This window comes from Bos mutus, chromosome 24 (genome assembly GCF_027580195.1).
Source record: "Bos mutus isolate GX-2022 chromosome 24, NWIPB_WYAK_1.1, whole genome shotgun sequence".
NCBI classification, from domain to species: Eukaryota; Metazoa; Chordata; class Mammalia; order Artiodactyla; family Bovidae; genus Bos; species Bos mutus.
In genome coordinates, this window is record NC_091640.1 from 14,020,001 (window position 1) to 14,036,107 (window position 16,107).

General features: G+C 36.9%; 1 protein-coding gene across 2 annotated transcripts in view; it reads right to left on the minus strand.

The window, feature by feature from the left end:
• The window catches only part of PIK3C3 (phosphatidylinositol 3-kinase catalytic subunit type 3), a 166,915-nt gene that overhangs the window by 51,710 nt on the left and 99,098 nt on the right, over positions 1-16,107 (minus strand). For both annotated transcript variants that reach the window (XM_005896350.3, XM_070361954.1), the window contains exons 16-20: positions 13,227-13,358; positions 10,664-10,792; positions 10,043-10,112; positions 4,339-4,403; positions 1,501-1,585 (exon numbers count right to left, since the gene is read on the minus strand). In XM_005896350.3, the coding sequence (XP_005896412.2) occupies positions 1,501-1,585; positions 4,339-4,403; positions 10,043-10,112; positions 10,664-10,792; positions 13,227-13,358 (481 nt within the window). The remainder of the gene's footprint in view (positions 1-1,500; positions 1,586-4,338; positions 4,404-10,042; positions 10,113-10,663; positions 10,793-13,226; positions 13,359-16,107) is intronic.

Sequence of the window (16,107 nt, forward strand, 5' to 3'; positions counted from 1 at the left end):
AAATAGTCATGTATAAGAGAGCAACTTATAAACCATTAAATGATGCAAAAGTATAAATATAGTTATCGTATGTCTAGAAAATCCTCTACTTGCTTCCCTCAGCTTTGATTGCTTAAGTATAAATATGGATGTAAACATAAATATTTATGTAAAACAGGAATAACATGATATATGCCACATACTATTCAGGACTCAACTCTAGTGTCAATTCCTTTATTAACCCTCCCTTAAACAATCTAGCCATTAAAAAAAAAAAAAAACCCTTATGAAAATAAAAAATATAAACTTCATGAGAATAGGCATAAGTGGTTGAAACATTTGAATTAATCTCTTCAGCTTGCCACTACTGACATTTCCAGTAAGTGACCATAAGTACTAATCTAAAATACCATGAGAGGTAGCTCTTAACACAGCACTGTAATCTTGGGTCTAGAGATTTATCAAAAACATGATTATTCCTGACAGACTTTTCCCAATCTACTTAATTGCTTGGACAAAGAAGTCTAGCAGGCTACAGTCCATGGGTTCACAGGAGTTGGACACAACTTAGTGACTAAACCACCACCACCACCACTTAATCGCTTACTGAAACTCAAAGAAAATCAAGGAAAAAATTACAGCTTCCAGGAAGAGATAACTTACAGTTACAAAATAGTTAAGTGATTGCAAAGACACATCTATAAAACACTAAGCAGAATTTACACCGCATTCCTGCCATTATGTCAAAACATTAATGACTTCTTTTATCACATTTTCTATCTTTTAATCTTCTTATAGGGCATTTAAAACTGCTGTGGCTTGAATAGTAGTGTCCCCTCAAAATGAACATGCCTCTAATGCCCAAGTAGGAGGTGGAACCTTTTGGAGGTATTTAGCCCTCAAGTATCGGAGATGGCAATGGCACCCCACTCCAGTACTCTTGCCTGGAAAATCCCATGGACGGAGGAGCCTGGTGGGCTGCAGTCCATGGGGTCGCTAAGAGTCGGACACGACTGAGCGACTTCACTTTCCCTTTTCACTTTCATACATTGGAGAAGGAAATGGCAACCCACTCCAGTGTTCTTGCCTGGAGAATCCCAGGGACGGTGGAGCCTGATGGGCTGCCGTCTATGGGGTCGCAGAGTCGGACACGACTGAAGCGACTTAGCAGCAGCAGCAGCAACAGCCCTCAATATGGAATCAGCACCTTATAAAAGACCCCAAAGAGCTGCCTTGCCATTCCCAGCACGTGCAGATACAATAACAGGTCTTTAACCCAAAGAAGGTCCTCACCTGACCAAGCTGGCACCTTATCTCAGACTTCCAGCCTCCAGAACTATGAGAAATAAATTTCTATTGTTCATAAGTCACCCAGTATCTGGTATTTTGTTATTGCAGCCAAAATGGACAAATCTAAGCCAAATCTTAACATGTTCTAAATGTATATGAATATGGCAACAAGATAGCTTCCTTTCTTTGATTCCCACGTATCAATGAAAAGCAGTAGGTTGAGAAACTCACCACAGCTTTTAACGTAAGTGTCCATAACTTCAGCACTGATTCCGTTTGGCCCATTCTCACTTGGTGCATATTTTCTAAAAAAGTTCTGAAAAGATGTTTACATGTTTACAAATTCAATCCTTTAAACAAGTCAGGCATTTCAAAATTGTAAATAATGACAAACGGGTGTCTGGTATAAAACTTTATAAAATGCCGAACTGGGGAAGCATATTCCTCAGGAATCAGTCATATTACTATGCTTATAGTCTGAGACTAAGAAATAAATAAATAAAAGTGTGCTACTTCTATATCACAGGGGAAAACATTAAATAAATGTACTGCTATATCTCATAGTTAATTTACCAGTTTGTTTCCCATTTCTCCTGAAAGTAAACATGAGGGGCTTTCTGTGAATCATACATTCTCCTAAAAGTGAACATGAATTTTTAAAATGACCTTTTAAGTATAGCCACTGAAATACTGCTACCATTAACAAGCTCAATAAAATTACATTCCAATATTCAAAATAGCATTCAAAATTACATTCCAATATTCAAAACAGCATTCAATACAATGCTAAGACTTTTCAAATTAAGAGGAAATTGACAGAAGATAAACATGAGATACAGTGTGAACCAAAGAACTGCAAGGGCACAATAAATACACTAGAGTGTCCAAACAGTCTGGAAATACTGGGGAAAACTGTATACTTTCTTTTCCCCAGATTATCAACTAGCCTATTCTTTTACATCTAGATGTTAAAGAAAAACAGACACAGTACACTATCTGAAAATACAACTAACACACTATTAAAAATAAATTTATCCTATGTTTTAAGTTTTTTGAACATTAAGTGAAAAAGAATATATATCTAGAAAATATAAAGAACGCCTATAAACCAATAGACAAAAAATAACACACTATTAAAAAATAAATTTATCCTATGTTTTAAGCTTTTTGAACATTCTGTAAGTGAAAAAGAATGTATATCTAGAAAATATAAAGACTCCTATAAACCAATAGGCAAAAAAATCCAAGAGAAAAATGGGCAAAATATATGAACAAGCACTTCACAGAAGAAATAAATGGCCTATACACATATTTCACTCAATGTTTTTGGTGATCAGGGAAATGTAAACTAAGTAATAATAAATACCAAAATTTAGAAGCTCGACAATACCAAGATTAGGTAAAGATGAGTAGCAAAGAAAAACAGCTGTTTTCAAAAATAATTATTTTGGTAAACAATTTTTAACTATCTACTAATGCTGAAGATGAGATAAGCTACAACTTGGCAAAATTATTTACACAGATCACACATGGAACTATGAATCAGGACACAAACTGTCACTGTCTTTATTTTACAAAATCATAATTCCACAGAACAACATAATAATTGACAACTTTATTAAACAATTACTTCAGTTAGAACCTGTGTTCAAGCTCTGTATACATTTCATGTCATCTTCAGAAGAATTCTACAGCTAAGTACTCTTATTACCCCAATTTTATAGATACAAAAACTGAGACTTAAAGGGTATGTTAGGAGGTTCCCTAGACCTCTGACAGATTTGATCTATTAGATGGGGTCACAGACTCAACTTACAGCTGTACCACTAGTAAGGTGTATTACAGCAGAAGTAAACGCAACAGGATCAACATGGAGAAGACACACAGGCAAAGCCTGTGAATTACATGTGAATCCTCCTTGTTCTCTTCTGAAGGGATACACTGAGCTTATTTCCTGGGGGCTACTCATACAGGCACCCTCTATAGTCTATTTAGTCCAGCAACTATCAAAATTCTAGAAGGAAGGCCGGTTATTTCCTATAAATCATATTATTTGTACAAAGAGTCTAGGTATGTGAACCACCCTTATGAGTTCCTGCTGAAATCCAAACACGAGCTAAAGGCTAACCTGTCTGCAAGGTTACTCAAAATATAGATAGAAAGCCGCAGAACCAAACTTCAAACTCTGGAAGTTTGATGTTTTGTGTCTGAGCTTTTAAGTAACTGAGCACAATTGTACCTTGAACCAAACAATGGAATCAACCTCTTATTTGTTAAGAAATCAGAGTAAAGTCTTTCTGAAAGTGTAAACTCCACATTGAATTACTGGGACACTCTAAACTGAGAAATACAAAAACATACTATAGTAAATATCCTTTATCAAGCCCTTCACTGTATGGTTTTTCATCTCAGGCATATCAATTTTTTCAGTGTGAATTACATACATTTTTCATAGGAAAAAAATTACATTAAAAAGATAACAAAAGTAAACTATTCACATGCACTATGAATTTTGCAATAAACACTAATTCACGATTTTAAAATATAAAAACAATTCCAAAGATATATATGGCTTAGTACAACTTGCCTTTTCTTATCTTAAAGGAAAATAATGATTTTGGAGGGGGAGGTTGGGGAAAAGGGTCTTAAAAAACATAATTATGTAAAACATGTATGACAAGAATATCACTATAGCCTTGTTCTGAATAACAACGAAAACTGGAAATAATCATAACGTTCATTGATGGCTACATACATCAGTATTTCCATACTTTGCAATATAATATAACCATAAACTTCAGAAAATTTAAATTCTGTTTCCCCATTAATTCCTGATTGCCTGTTATATGCCAGGCAAAGTTTAAGGAACTGAACATCTATCTGTCTACGTTGGAAACATTTCCAACTGTTAACACTGTTTACTTCTCTGGAAAAAAAAAACAACTTGAGGGAAGAAAAGTGAGAAAAAGAGACTTTCATTTCTAACTCTATGTACTTTTTATAGAGACTGAAACTTTTCTAACAAGAAATATTCATGAAATTCATAAATCATTAAAATAGATACTGTACCTGAATGCTTCCTTCTGTATCAAGAACTTCAGCAACAGGAACTGACTGGATAAACTGCATGAAGCCTACACAGAAACAGATACATTGTATTAAGCACAGCTTTTGGTTAAGCCACTGGAAGGACTTGCTGAAGCTGAAGCCCACTATGGCCACCTGATGTGAAGAGCCCCCTCAGTTGGAAAAGACCCTGATGCTGGGAAACACTGAAGGCAGGAGGAGAAGGAGGCAGCAGAGGATGACATGGTTAGACAGCATCACTGACTCAATAGACATGAATCTGAGCAAACTCAGAGAGATAGTGGAGAACAGAGAAGCCTGCTGTGCAGCAGTCTATGGCATCGCAGAATCAGACACGACTGAATGACAAAACAACAATATTGGTTAAGCACTAAAGATTCTGTTAAGAATAGTCTTCATTTGCAAATGTATACAATACAAACTTATTAGCTTAAAGAGGTCTATGCTGCTGCTGCTGCTGCTGAGTCACATCAGTCGTGTCCGACTCTGTGCAGCCCCATAGACAGCAGCCCACCAGGCTCCACGTTCCCTGGGATTCTCCAAGCAAGAACCATGGAGTGGGTTGCCATTTCCTTCTCCAATGCATGAAAGTGAAGTCGCTCAGTCGTGTCCGACTCTTATTGTATTTAGCATATATTGGCATTTACATCATAGGAAATACACGGAAACATTTAAAAAATTAAGCTGAAAACCTGTATATTTCTCTAGGCCAATTTCTATTATTATACACAGGAACACAAAGTAATAAGGTTCAGTTGTCACTCAGTCGTGTCCAACTCTTTGCAACCCCATGGACTGCAGCACGCCAGGCTTTCCTGTCCCTCACCAACTCCCAGAGCTTGCTTAAACTCATGTCCACTGAGTTGGTGATGCCATCCAATCATCTTGTCCTATGTCATCCCCTTCCCCTCCTGCCTTCAACCTTTCCCAGCATCAGGGTCTTTTCCAATGAGTCAGTGCTTTGCATTAGGTGGCCAAAGTATTGGAGTTTCAGCTTCAGCATCAGTCCTTCCAATGAATATTCAGGTCTGATTTCCTTTAGGATTGACTAGTTTGATATCCTTGCAGTCCAAGGGACTCTCAAGAGTCTTCTCCAACACCACAGTTCAAAAACATCAATTCTTCGGTGCCTAGCTTTCTTTATAGTCCAACTCTCATATATATACATGACTACTAGAAAAACCATAGCTTTGACTAGATGGACCTTTGTCGGCAAAGTAACGTCTCTGCTTTTTAATATGCTGTCTAGGTTGGTCATAGTTTTTCTTCCAAGAAGCAAGCATCTTTTAATTTCATGGCTGCAGTCACCATCTGCAGCGATTTTGGAGCCCCCCAAAATAAAGTCTCTCACTGTTTGCATTGTTTCCCCATCTATTTGCCATGAAGTGATGGGACTGGATCCCATGATCTTCGTTTGTTGGATGTAAACCAGATTTTTCATTCTCCTCTTTCACTTCAATCAAGAGGCTCTTTAGTTCCTCTTCGCTTTCTGCCATAAGGGTGGTGTTATCTGCGTATCTGAGGTTATTGATATTTCTCCCAGCAATCTTGATTCCAGCTTGTGCTTCATCCAGCCCAGTGTTTCCCATGATGTACTCTGCATGTAAGTTAAGTAAACAAGATGACAAAATACAGCCTTGATGCACTCCTTTCCCAATTTGGAACCAGCCCATTTTTTTGCGTCCGGTTCTAACTGCTGCTTCTTGACCTGTATACAGATTTCTCAAGAGGCAGGTAAGGTGGTCTCATTCCCATCTCTTTGAGAATTTTCCAGTTTGTTGTGATCCACACAGTCAAAGGCTCTGGCATAGTCAATAAAGCAGAAATAGGTATTTTTCTGGAACTCTCTTGCCTTTTCTACGATCCAACGGATTTTGGCAATTTGATCTCTGGTTCCTCTGCCTTTTCTAAATCCAGCTTGAACACTGGAAAGTTCTCAGTTCACGTACTGTTGAAGCCTCACTTGGAGAATTTTGAGCATTACTTCGCTAGCATGTGAGATGAGTACAATATTTTGTGGTAGTCTGAACATTCTTTGGCATTGCCTTTCTTTGGGATTGGAATGAAAACTGACCTTTTCCAGTCCTGACCACTGCTGAGTTTTCCAAATTTGTTGGCATACTGAGTGTAGCACTTTCACAGCATCATCTTTTAGGACTTGAAATAGCTCAACTGGAATTCCATCACCTCTAATAACTTTGTATTGATGCTTCCTAAGGCCCACTTGACTTCACATTCCAGGATATCTGGCTTTAGGTGAGTGATTATACCAACGTGGTTATCTGGGTCATTAAGATCTTTTTTGTGTAGTTCTTCTGTGTATTATTGCCACCTCTTCTTAATATCTTCTGCTCCTGTTAGGTCCATACCATTTTTTGTCCTTTATTGTGCCCATCTTTGAATGAAATGGTCCCTTGGTATCTCTAATTTTCCTCAAGAGATCTCTAGTCCTTCCCATTCTACTGTTTTCCTCTATTTCTTTGCACTGATTACTGAGGAAGACTTTCTTATCTCTCCTTGCTATTCTTTGAAATTCTGCATTCATATGGGTATATCTTTCCTTTTCCTTCCATTTCTCTTCTTTTCTCAGCTATTTGTAAGGCCTCCTCAGACAACTATTTTGCCTTTTTGCATTTGTTTTTCTTGGAGATGGTCTTGATCACTGCTTCTTGTATAATGTGAGAACCTGTGTCCATAGTTCTTCAGGCACTCTATTTATCAGATCAGTAACAGGGTAAAGCTTCTTAAATTTGGCATAAAAATTTCTTTCTGCAGTTTTATAACATATGTCAATTAAAATTCTAAATGTAAAATCACTTGAACAAATCTGAAATTTTGGCATTTTAGAATATCAATCACCTAACCCTAAAATTATAGTATATTCATTGGCTTTCTTTGTGTAATACTCTATCTTCCGCCATTCCCTGGAAATGCTATGAAAGGGAAGTATAAATCCCTTATCTGAACTACCAAAAAGAAGGGGAGGAGGATAGTATACAGGAGAATAAGGAGAAAAAGTAAGCCTGTAAGTCCAGGGACAACAAAAGTAGGATAAAACTACAAATCTGTGAAAAAAAAAAAAAAAAAATCAAAGTTCAATGATGGAAGTATTTCAGAATCATAAACAACTATGATATGGTTTTGGTAAGCCTTACATTATAATTGGGCTGCCCTAGGCAATGGCACCCCACTCCAGTACTCTTGCCTGGAAAATCCCATGGATGGAGGAGCCTGGTGGGCTGCAGTCCATGGGGTCGCTAAGAGTCGGACACGACTGAGCGACTTCACTTTCACTTCTCACTTTCACGCATTAGAGAAGAAAATGGCAACCCACTCCAGTGTTCTTGCCTGGAGAATCCCAGGGACGGGGGAGCCTGGTTGGCTACCGTCTATGGGGTCGCACAGAGTCGGACACAACTGAAGCAACTTAGCAGCAGCAGCAGCAGTGGCTCAGTGTTAAAGAATCTGTCTGCCAATGCAAGAGACACAAATTCAATCCCTGCGCCAGGAAGATCCTCTGTAGAAGAAAATGGCAACCCTCTCCAGTAGTCTTATCTGGGAAATCCCATGGACAGATGAGCCTGGCAGGCTACTGTCCGAAGGGCTGCAGAGTTGGACATGACTAAGTGACTAAACAATGACACGTAATTATTTGCATGCAAATTAGGAGACTGTGCATTACTTTAGAGTAAGAAGCATCTCATTTATTCCCATATGATAAATACTAAACAGTCTGCATCAATGTACTTAACATATATTCATAGTTTTTCTAGTAGGTAGCAAGAATTTTGCAGGTAAGCAAAAATAGAGCTTTGACCTGCTTTCAAAGATCTCACAAGTTTGCAAGTTTTATTGGAATAAAAACTATGAATGAAAGGACACTATGAAAAGGAATAGTAAAGGGAGACCTATATTACAATAGGGATCAGAGGACCTCTGACATCTGAACTGTGTTTTGAAGGATAATAAAGATGTATAAATAAAGCGGAAAGGATATTAAAGATAACAATAATATAAGGCTAAGAAGAGCATGGTACATTTGTGAAAATGGAAGGTGGATGGTGTGGCTAAAGTCTAAGAAGCAAGGAGAGTGGAAAAAAGAGGTGTCACAGAGAGGCGTGGAGGTATGTTATACCACACAAGAACTAATAAACTAAGCTAAGACTTTTGTCTTGGTTCCAGGAGCAAATAAAAACTAAGTAAATCAATTTATGTAGGATAGTAATAGAACATATAAGAAATTAAACCGCCAGAAAGATTTGGGAATAACAAGGAGAAAGGCAGAAAGCCTAAAATAAAACAGGTACTTGTTTCTCCAGGGTACCTAATCTAAAGGTAAGAAGCTCTAAGAGTAACAAGATTATAAAATTTACAATACACATTAGGCAAGCATTCTGAGGGAATCTTCTGCCAAACTTCCAGAGGTTACTCAATCTCAGAAAGTTAGACATATATATTAAAAAAAAAAAAATCAATGAATAAAAGCAACAGCATCTGATGAGTGGTTTGCAGGGCACAATACAAAGCCTTTCTAGGTTTTACTAACTCTCAATAATGATTATATGCAGAGTACATCACGAAAAATGCCAAGCTGGATGAATCACAAGCTGGAATCAAGATTGCCAGAAGAAATATCAATAGCCTCAGATATGCAGATGATACAAGTGTAAAGGCAGAAAGTGAGGAGGAACTAAAGAGCCTCTTGATTAGGGTTAAAGAGAGTGAAAAAAGTGGCTTAAAACTCAACCCTCAAATAACTAAGATCATGGCATCCAGTCCTATCACATCATGGTAAATAGAAGGGGAAAAAGTTGAAGCAGTGACAGTTTTTATTTTCTTGGGCTCCAAAATCACTGCAGATGGTGACTGCACCCATGAAATTAAAAGTTGTTTGCTGTTTGGAAGGCAAGTTATGACAAATCTAGACAGTGTAATAAAAAGCAGAGACATCAAAGACAAAGGTCTATATAAACAAAGCTATGGTTTTTCCAGTAGTCATGTTGGGATGTGAGCTGGACCACAAAGAAGGGTGAGTTCCGAAGAATTGATGCTTTCAAATTGTGGTGTGGGAGAAGATTCCTGAGAATCCCTTTTACTGTAGAGAGATCAAACCAGCCAATCCTAATGGAAATCAACTGTGAATACTCATTGGAAAGACTGATGCTGAAGCTGAAGCTCCAATACTTTGGCTACTTCATGTGAAGAGCCAGCTCACTGGAAAAGACACTGATGCTAGGAAAAGATTGAAAGCAAAAGGAGAAGAGTGCGGCAGAGGATGAGATGGTTAGGTAGCATCACAGACTCAATAGACACAAATCTGGGCAAACTCCAGGACATAGTAGAGGACTGAGGAGCCTTGAAGATGACTTAGTAACTGAACGATAACAAAAACAATAATTTCAGATACAGATTACCACAGGAGAAAACTACTGTGGTTTGGAAACAGTTTTGAATCCAAAGAAATATATCATAAAGGTTCTCATTTTTCTCCCAAATATGCTGTTTAATGATTTCAAGAGGTATAAAAAGAAAGGGAAGGAGGGAAGGTAGACAGCCAGGAAGGCCCGACTAGTCTTCAGTGTTACAAATGAGTTCAATCCCTAATGTTCTTAACAATTTCCAATTTAAAAAGGAAAAATATACTCATTGGACACTGAAATAAATAATTGTTAAAAAATAAACTTACCATGCTTTGTACTAGTGGCTAATACTTTGTAGGGAGTCAACTTCAAATCCAGATTTTCTTTTCGTAGCAGCTTAAGATCAAAAGTCATATTAAACAAATGAAAAAATGTTATGAAATAGTTTTGTAGTAAGTATTATAGCAGTTTAATACATCTCTTTATCTTGTTTTAAATCACTGTCAGTTTTCACTGATAGGGGGTTCCCCCTAAGGATTTATGCAGGCCTTACTGGTCATGAAGTATTTTAGAACTCCAAATAAGGAAATGAAGACAAATATGTTTCTTTAAAATCCATGGACAGAAACAGGATTTAAGAAAGAAGATTTAATTGACTAAGAGGAAGAAAATTACTATATCCAACACTGAAAGAACTGTGAAAAAGTTTTTATAAAAAGGAACACATGCAGTTTCATTTTATACTCATCTTAAGAGCCATCTGCAGTAATACAATAACAACTCCATTTGTTCAAGATCAAGTGGAGATTGTTCAGCTCTCCAGGATTGTACCTGAATGTTATATAATTCTAGGTACATGTAATTCTGTATCCATGCATAGCCTATCCACTAATCCACTGATTTCTGAAATGAAAACATGTTCCCTACCAACATAAGGTTATGCTCACCTTGTCCATGAGTGAAATGATTTGGAGAATAAGTTGATCTTGGCGTAAATCATCCCCATGCTTAAATATAACTGGATATTTGCCTCCGTCTTCAGTCTTAAAGAATAACTGTGCAGGCATAAGAGCACTCTGGAAATAAAAATATTATTTTCAAATTATATAAGATGGAAATGTGGAGAAACTTATAATAATCTAAAGAAAAGAAATGAGTCTGACAAAGCAAATAATAATATTAATTTCTATAGACCATGAGAAATAATAGCATAAAAAGTATCAGATAGAGGGATGAACAGACGTGTGACAAAAACAGTACAGTAAAATGTTACTAACAGAACAGAAGTAGTGAGTATATAGTTGTTTACTGTGAAAGCCTTTCAACTTTGCTGTATGTTTGAAAACTTCACTATAAAATGTTAGGGGAAAAGCATCAAAAATCCTTCAAAGAATGTAAGTTTAGAAACTACAACCTTTAGTGAATTAAAACTTCAAATAGTTGTAGTACCCTTTGATCACCTCAGGGTAAATATATTTTATCCCTGTACCCTACTCACAAACGCTCAACAAAACAACTGGAAGCAAAATTCCTAAAGATAAATGATAAGCAAGATGTTCTTTGTTATAACTTCCCTACTCCGATTTGGATCTGATTTTGAAATTTAGAGTACATCTGAAATCTAGTGTAAACATATGACAATCTAAAGATAACTAGGCACTAATCCCAGTGCCTTAAGGGGCTCACTCCCCACAGAGACCTAGCTTTTGTTCTTAAGCTAGGGTCTAACAAAATACTGTTTAAAAATACTGAAAACTAAGTCCATAACCTTTTCAGCTCTAAGGAGTTCATAGAAGGGCAACAAGAATTCACAGATTCTGCTACAATTCTGTGCAGACATTTCAGTGTATGTACAAGCATTCCAGGTAACTTTCTAAAATATCCAATCCATCACTTTCATTGGACTCTTAAACTCATGACCCCCAAATGGTTAAGAATTATAATCCTAGAGTTATGCAGTAAATGCCCTAGAACCATTAGTCCTAAACTCCAATTCAGAATTTTCAAGAATGTCCACTTATTTAATAAAGGCTAGAAGAAAAAATTCAGAATTGAACATTAGGATTAAAAAGATATCCCATGATATCTTATTGACCATCTATACTTTGTATTATTACATAATAATAAAATTATTTAAGGAAAAAAATGGATCCAGAATCTACCTAACAATGGCGACAGATTCTCATATCGCACTTTTACTCCGGCTCTATGTCTTAAATATTCTTTTTCATCCTGTTTGCTGAAAAATGATAAAACATTTTGAAACATGTATAATATAAGAAACGAATCACCAGTCCAGGTTTGATGCAGGATACAGGATGCTTGGGGCTGGTGCACGGGGATGACCCAGAGGGATGGTATGGGGACGGAGGTGGGACGGGGGTTCAGGGTGGGGAACACGTGTACACCCGTGGAGGATTCATGTTGATATATGGCAAAACCAATACAATATTGTAAAGTAATTAGCCTCCAATTAAAATAAATAAATTTAATTTAAAAAAATGATAAAACACTGTTCTTGGTTAGTCCTAAGGGAATGAGAATATTAGATCTTATTTGGGAGTTCTAGCATGAACTAAGAAATACTTGTATTCTCTCTCCTATAACCAGTATTTTTTAAAATGCAGGTTTATAACTCAATGAGTCTTAAAACGAACTAAACAGGTTGCAAACAACATTTAAAAACTGATGCAATAGAATAATTTTTAGAAGAATAGACACTATCAGTCCATAACATGCAGTAAGGTTAAAGCACTGCTTTTTGAAACATATTGCAGTTGTGCATGCTGCGCTGCCATAGGTGGCCTTTCAAATCACACCCTTAAAAAAAAATCTGAACTATTTCTTATTGTAATCATACCCTTTTTAAAATATATCCAAAGGAGAGATCTATGAGGCCTTTCTTACCCAATAGAAAGTAATATTCCAATGCAACTTCCCCCTTTTCCAACCCTAGACGCAGACAACCTATGACATCATGTCTCAATGAAGCTTCACAAGGAATGATCTCAGCCCTCTGGTCTGCTTAGAGAAGGCAGCTGCCTCCAGTCCTTTCTAACTATTCAAGTGGGGGCCAGCCAAAAGAAAGCCAGGCACATGCTGTTATGGACTAAAGAGAATTATCACTTAAAAAGATGAGAAAATATTTAAGTCATAGGAACAGATACCAAATTGAAAAATTTTATAAAAGGGTAACTGGAATTCTTATCTAACCACAGGAATTTATAAAGTAAATGCCTAAGTGTGCAATTCAATTTATTTTTTTAAGCTTACATGGGAAAAGACAGGTGTGGCTCTGATTAATAAATAGTTCAAAGAATTAAACATTAAAAATCCCAGTGATATAAAAATACTTCATACATTTCACATAAAAATGTCCACAGGTATTACAAAAAGATCTTAAAACACACTGATAAATAAAAGGCATTTTTTTCCCCCAAACATAGAGTCTCTGATTCAGCTCTAAAGAATCAGCTCCAGTCATAGATATCAAAGATCCACCACAATTACCTTAAACAATGTAGCTGTTTCTGGAATTATTCCTCTAATTTTCACCTGAGGTTCTAAAGGCAGTGGGATAAGTTCCACATCAGACAGGTTCATCTTTTCATTGTCTCCAAGCAATGCCTGTAGTCTCTCATTCTAGGAGAACAAGTTATAAAGTACTAATTAGGTTAAAATGGAAAAGTGGCTTTTAAAGCATATGGTAAGGATGTAAAAGACCGACAACATTAACTTTAAAATATTTGCAAAGCACCATAAAAGTCTATATGAACTAACATAACATAAAGGAGTTAGTATGTGTGAGAGAAAAGCACTTATTATCCACCTGAGAATAACAGCAGCATGCTTTGTAAGGCACGATCCCCTGACCTATGAAATGCTGGACTCTCAGAGGTCAGGGAATATGTTTCTCTTGCTGCAACTGAGAATCAGGGATATTCTCAGGCTGAACTTAAAGATATAATTTCTGCTTTAAAAGGACTTGTGAAGTCACAAAGAGACTAATTTCATTTGAAGCTTAATTTCACATGACCAGATATTAAGCAAGAATTTCATTAGCTGTTTCACTGTGTATTTTCGGTTTAAAAAGTAAACTCAATTTACTTGGAGGAACTTGGACCCTATATTTTACTATTCATTGATTCGGTCTGATGAAACTTTTACTAAGATATCAGGTTCAGTTCAGTTGTGTCTGACTCTGTGACCCTGTGGACTGCAGCACGCCAGGCTTCCATATCCATTACCAACTCCCAGAGCTTGCTCAAACTCTTATAATCATTTATTTATTTTCTTTAGCTCACATACATACTGCATTAAGCCAAGATTTCAGAAACTGAGCAGTTCAAGTCAGGATGAAACACTTTTCTCACTTAGCAGCATTTATAATGTTTAGACCAAGCCCACCTATTCAATTTCAAAAGGACAATCTATTTCCTTGGAAAGCTGTGAGAGAGAGAGAGAGAGAGAGAGATTGAGAGAGAGAGAGAGATTGAGAGAGAGAGAGAGAGTGTGTGTGTGTGTGCACGCACACGTGCATGCTCAGTCTGTCCAATTCTTTGCAACCCCATGGACTGTAGCCCACCAGGCTCCTCTGTGCAGGGAACCCACCTTCCTTGCATCTTCTGCATTAGCAGGCAGATTCTTTACCACTTGCGCCATTTGGGAAACCTTGTGAGTCTAGCATTCTTTAAATAAGTAAGCTTGTTTTCAAGGGGAGAAAACTTGACCAAATACACTGCACTTCTTCCTATTTCTCAAACATGTCACACATGCTCCCACATTAGGGCCTTCGTGCTTGCGGTTCCTCTTGCTGAAACAATCTTCTCTAGATATTCACATGGTGTGCTCCCCAACTTGCTTCAGGTTTTTGTTCAAATGTCAACTCTTAGTGAGGCCTTCATGATCATTCCATTGAGAAATGAACCACTGCCTTAATACTTGAACCTGGCACTACCTATTCCCCTTTCCTGCTTTATTTTCCTCAATAGCATAAGACACTATATAGCATATAATATATTTTAACTTATTTTGTTAACTTTTTCCTCCAACAGGAATGTAAGCTCCTTACATTATAAAGGTAGGGATTTTTATAGTCACCACTGTATCCCAGACTCTAAAAAGAGTGCTTGGCACACAATAGGCATGCAATATATTTTTATAGAATATATATTATAATCTAAAGAATTATGAAGTGAAAGAGAATACTTAATATTTAAAATAAAAGCTTTGTTTTTAAATGTGGAATTAATGTATTTTTATTAGAACTCAAACATCTAGATTCAAAGACTTGAATCAAGAGAATTTTTCCTAAATGACATCAGCAAAGGAAATAAGGTAGCAACAGTATTAGTATCTGTTTTACTTTCTGAAACCTAACTCATGGATTCCCTTGCGACACATTTACCACTGCTGGACTCACTAAGACAAGTCTCTCCCAACTTCATTATGAGGGATGGAAAAGCATTACATATGATTTTAAATTATTAACTGTAGCCAATTCATTATTCCTGGTAATAATGCAAATAATGGTGGTGGAACATCCTCTTGGCCTTGCACTTAAATGCGGGGGCTTGTTTCTAGTAAAACTATGTAAATAAAAACCAAGTTTGCCTTTTCTTATCATCATGAAAAAATGTCTGAGAAGAGTTTTAGCCAATGTTAACACTACATTTGGGACTGTCTGATTTAAAACACAGGCAAAACAATGTGTTCTGCAGTATGTGGCAAATACAAAATGTATTTTAGGGACTGTAAGTGGTATCTCCAGGAAGCAGTCATCTTCCAGACTGCCAAAATTTGAGGTGTAGCTAGAGGTTCATGCATGTAGTGAATAGAAGAGTCACATAAGAACAAAGTGTGGTTTAAACAAACTGACAGTCACGAGAACAGGCATGCTTTTGCTGTGAGCACTGGGATCACACTGCTTCTCACACGGGCACCTCTGGGGAGAAGGGCTCCAGGAGGAATGGCAGTAGGAATTTAACCAGGATTTTTAATTCTTCTCAAAAACAAAGAAAATGCCAACTCAATAAAAATGTGTTTCTCTTCAGTCTATTTTCTCCTCCCTGACCTTATTAACACTATTATAATGTTAACATTATTCCTCACATACATCTCTGCTGGACTCGATCCCTTGCTTTAAATTTCTGACTCAATTTTTCACCTTTTCCTCTCTGCTTTCCTCTTACAATTCTGAGGAACAACAGCAAAATGTGTTCTGGTGTTTTACAAAGGTCACTAAGAAAGATTTTCCAATTATAGGATTAGGTAAAGAGAAGATATCAAGTTGATTCCTTCATATCATTTGGGCAACTGTTCAGGAAAAATAGCATTTGAAAAACAGATGTTAATCTGTTTTCATTAGGTAGAAACCTGACCCCACTGACAG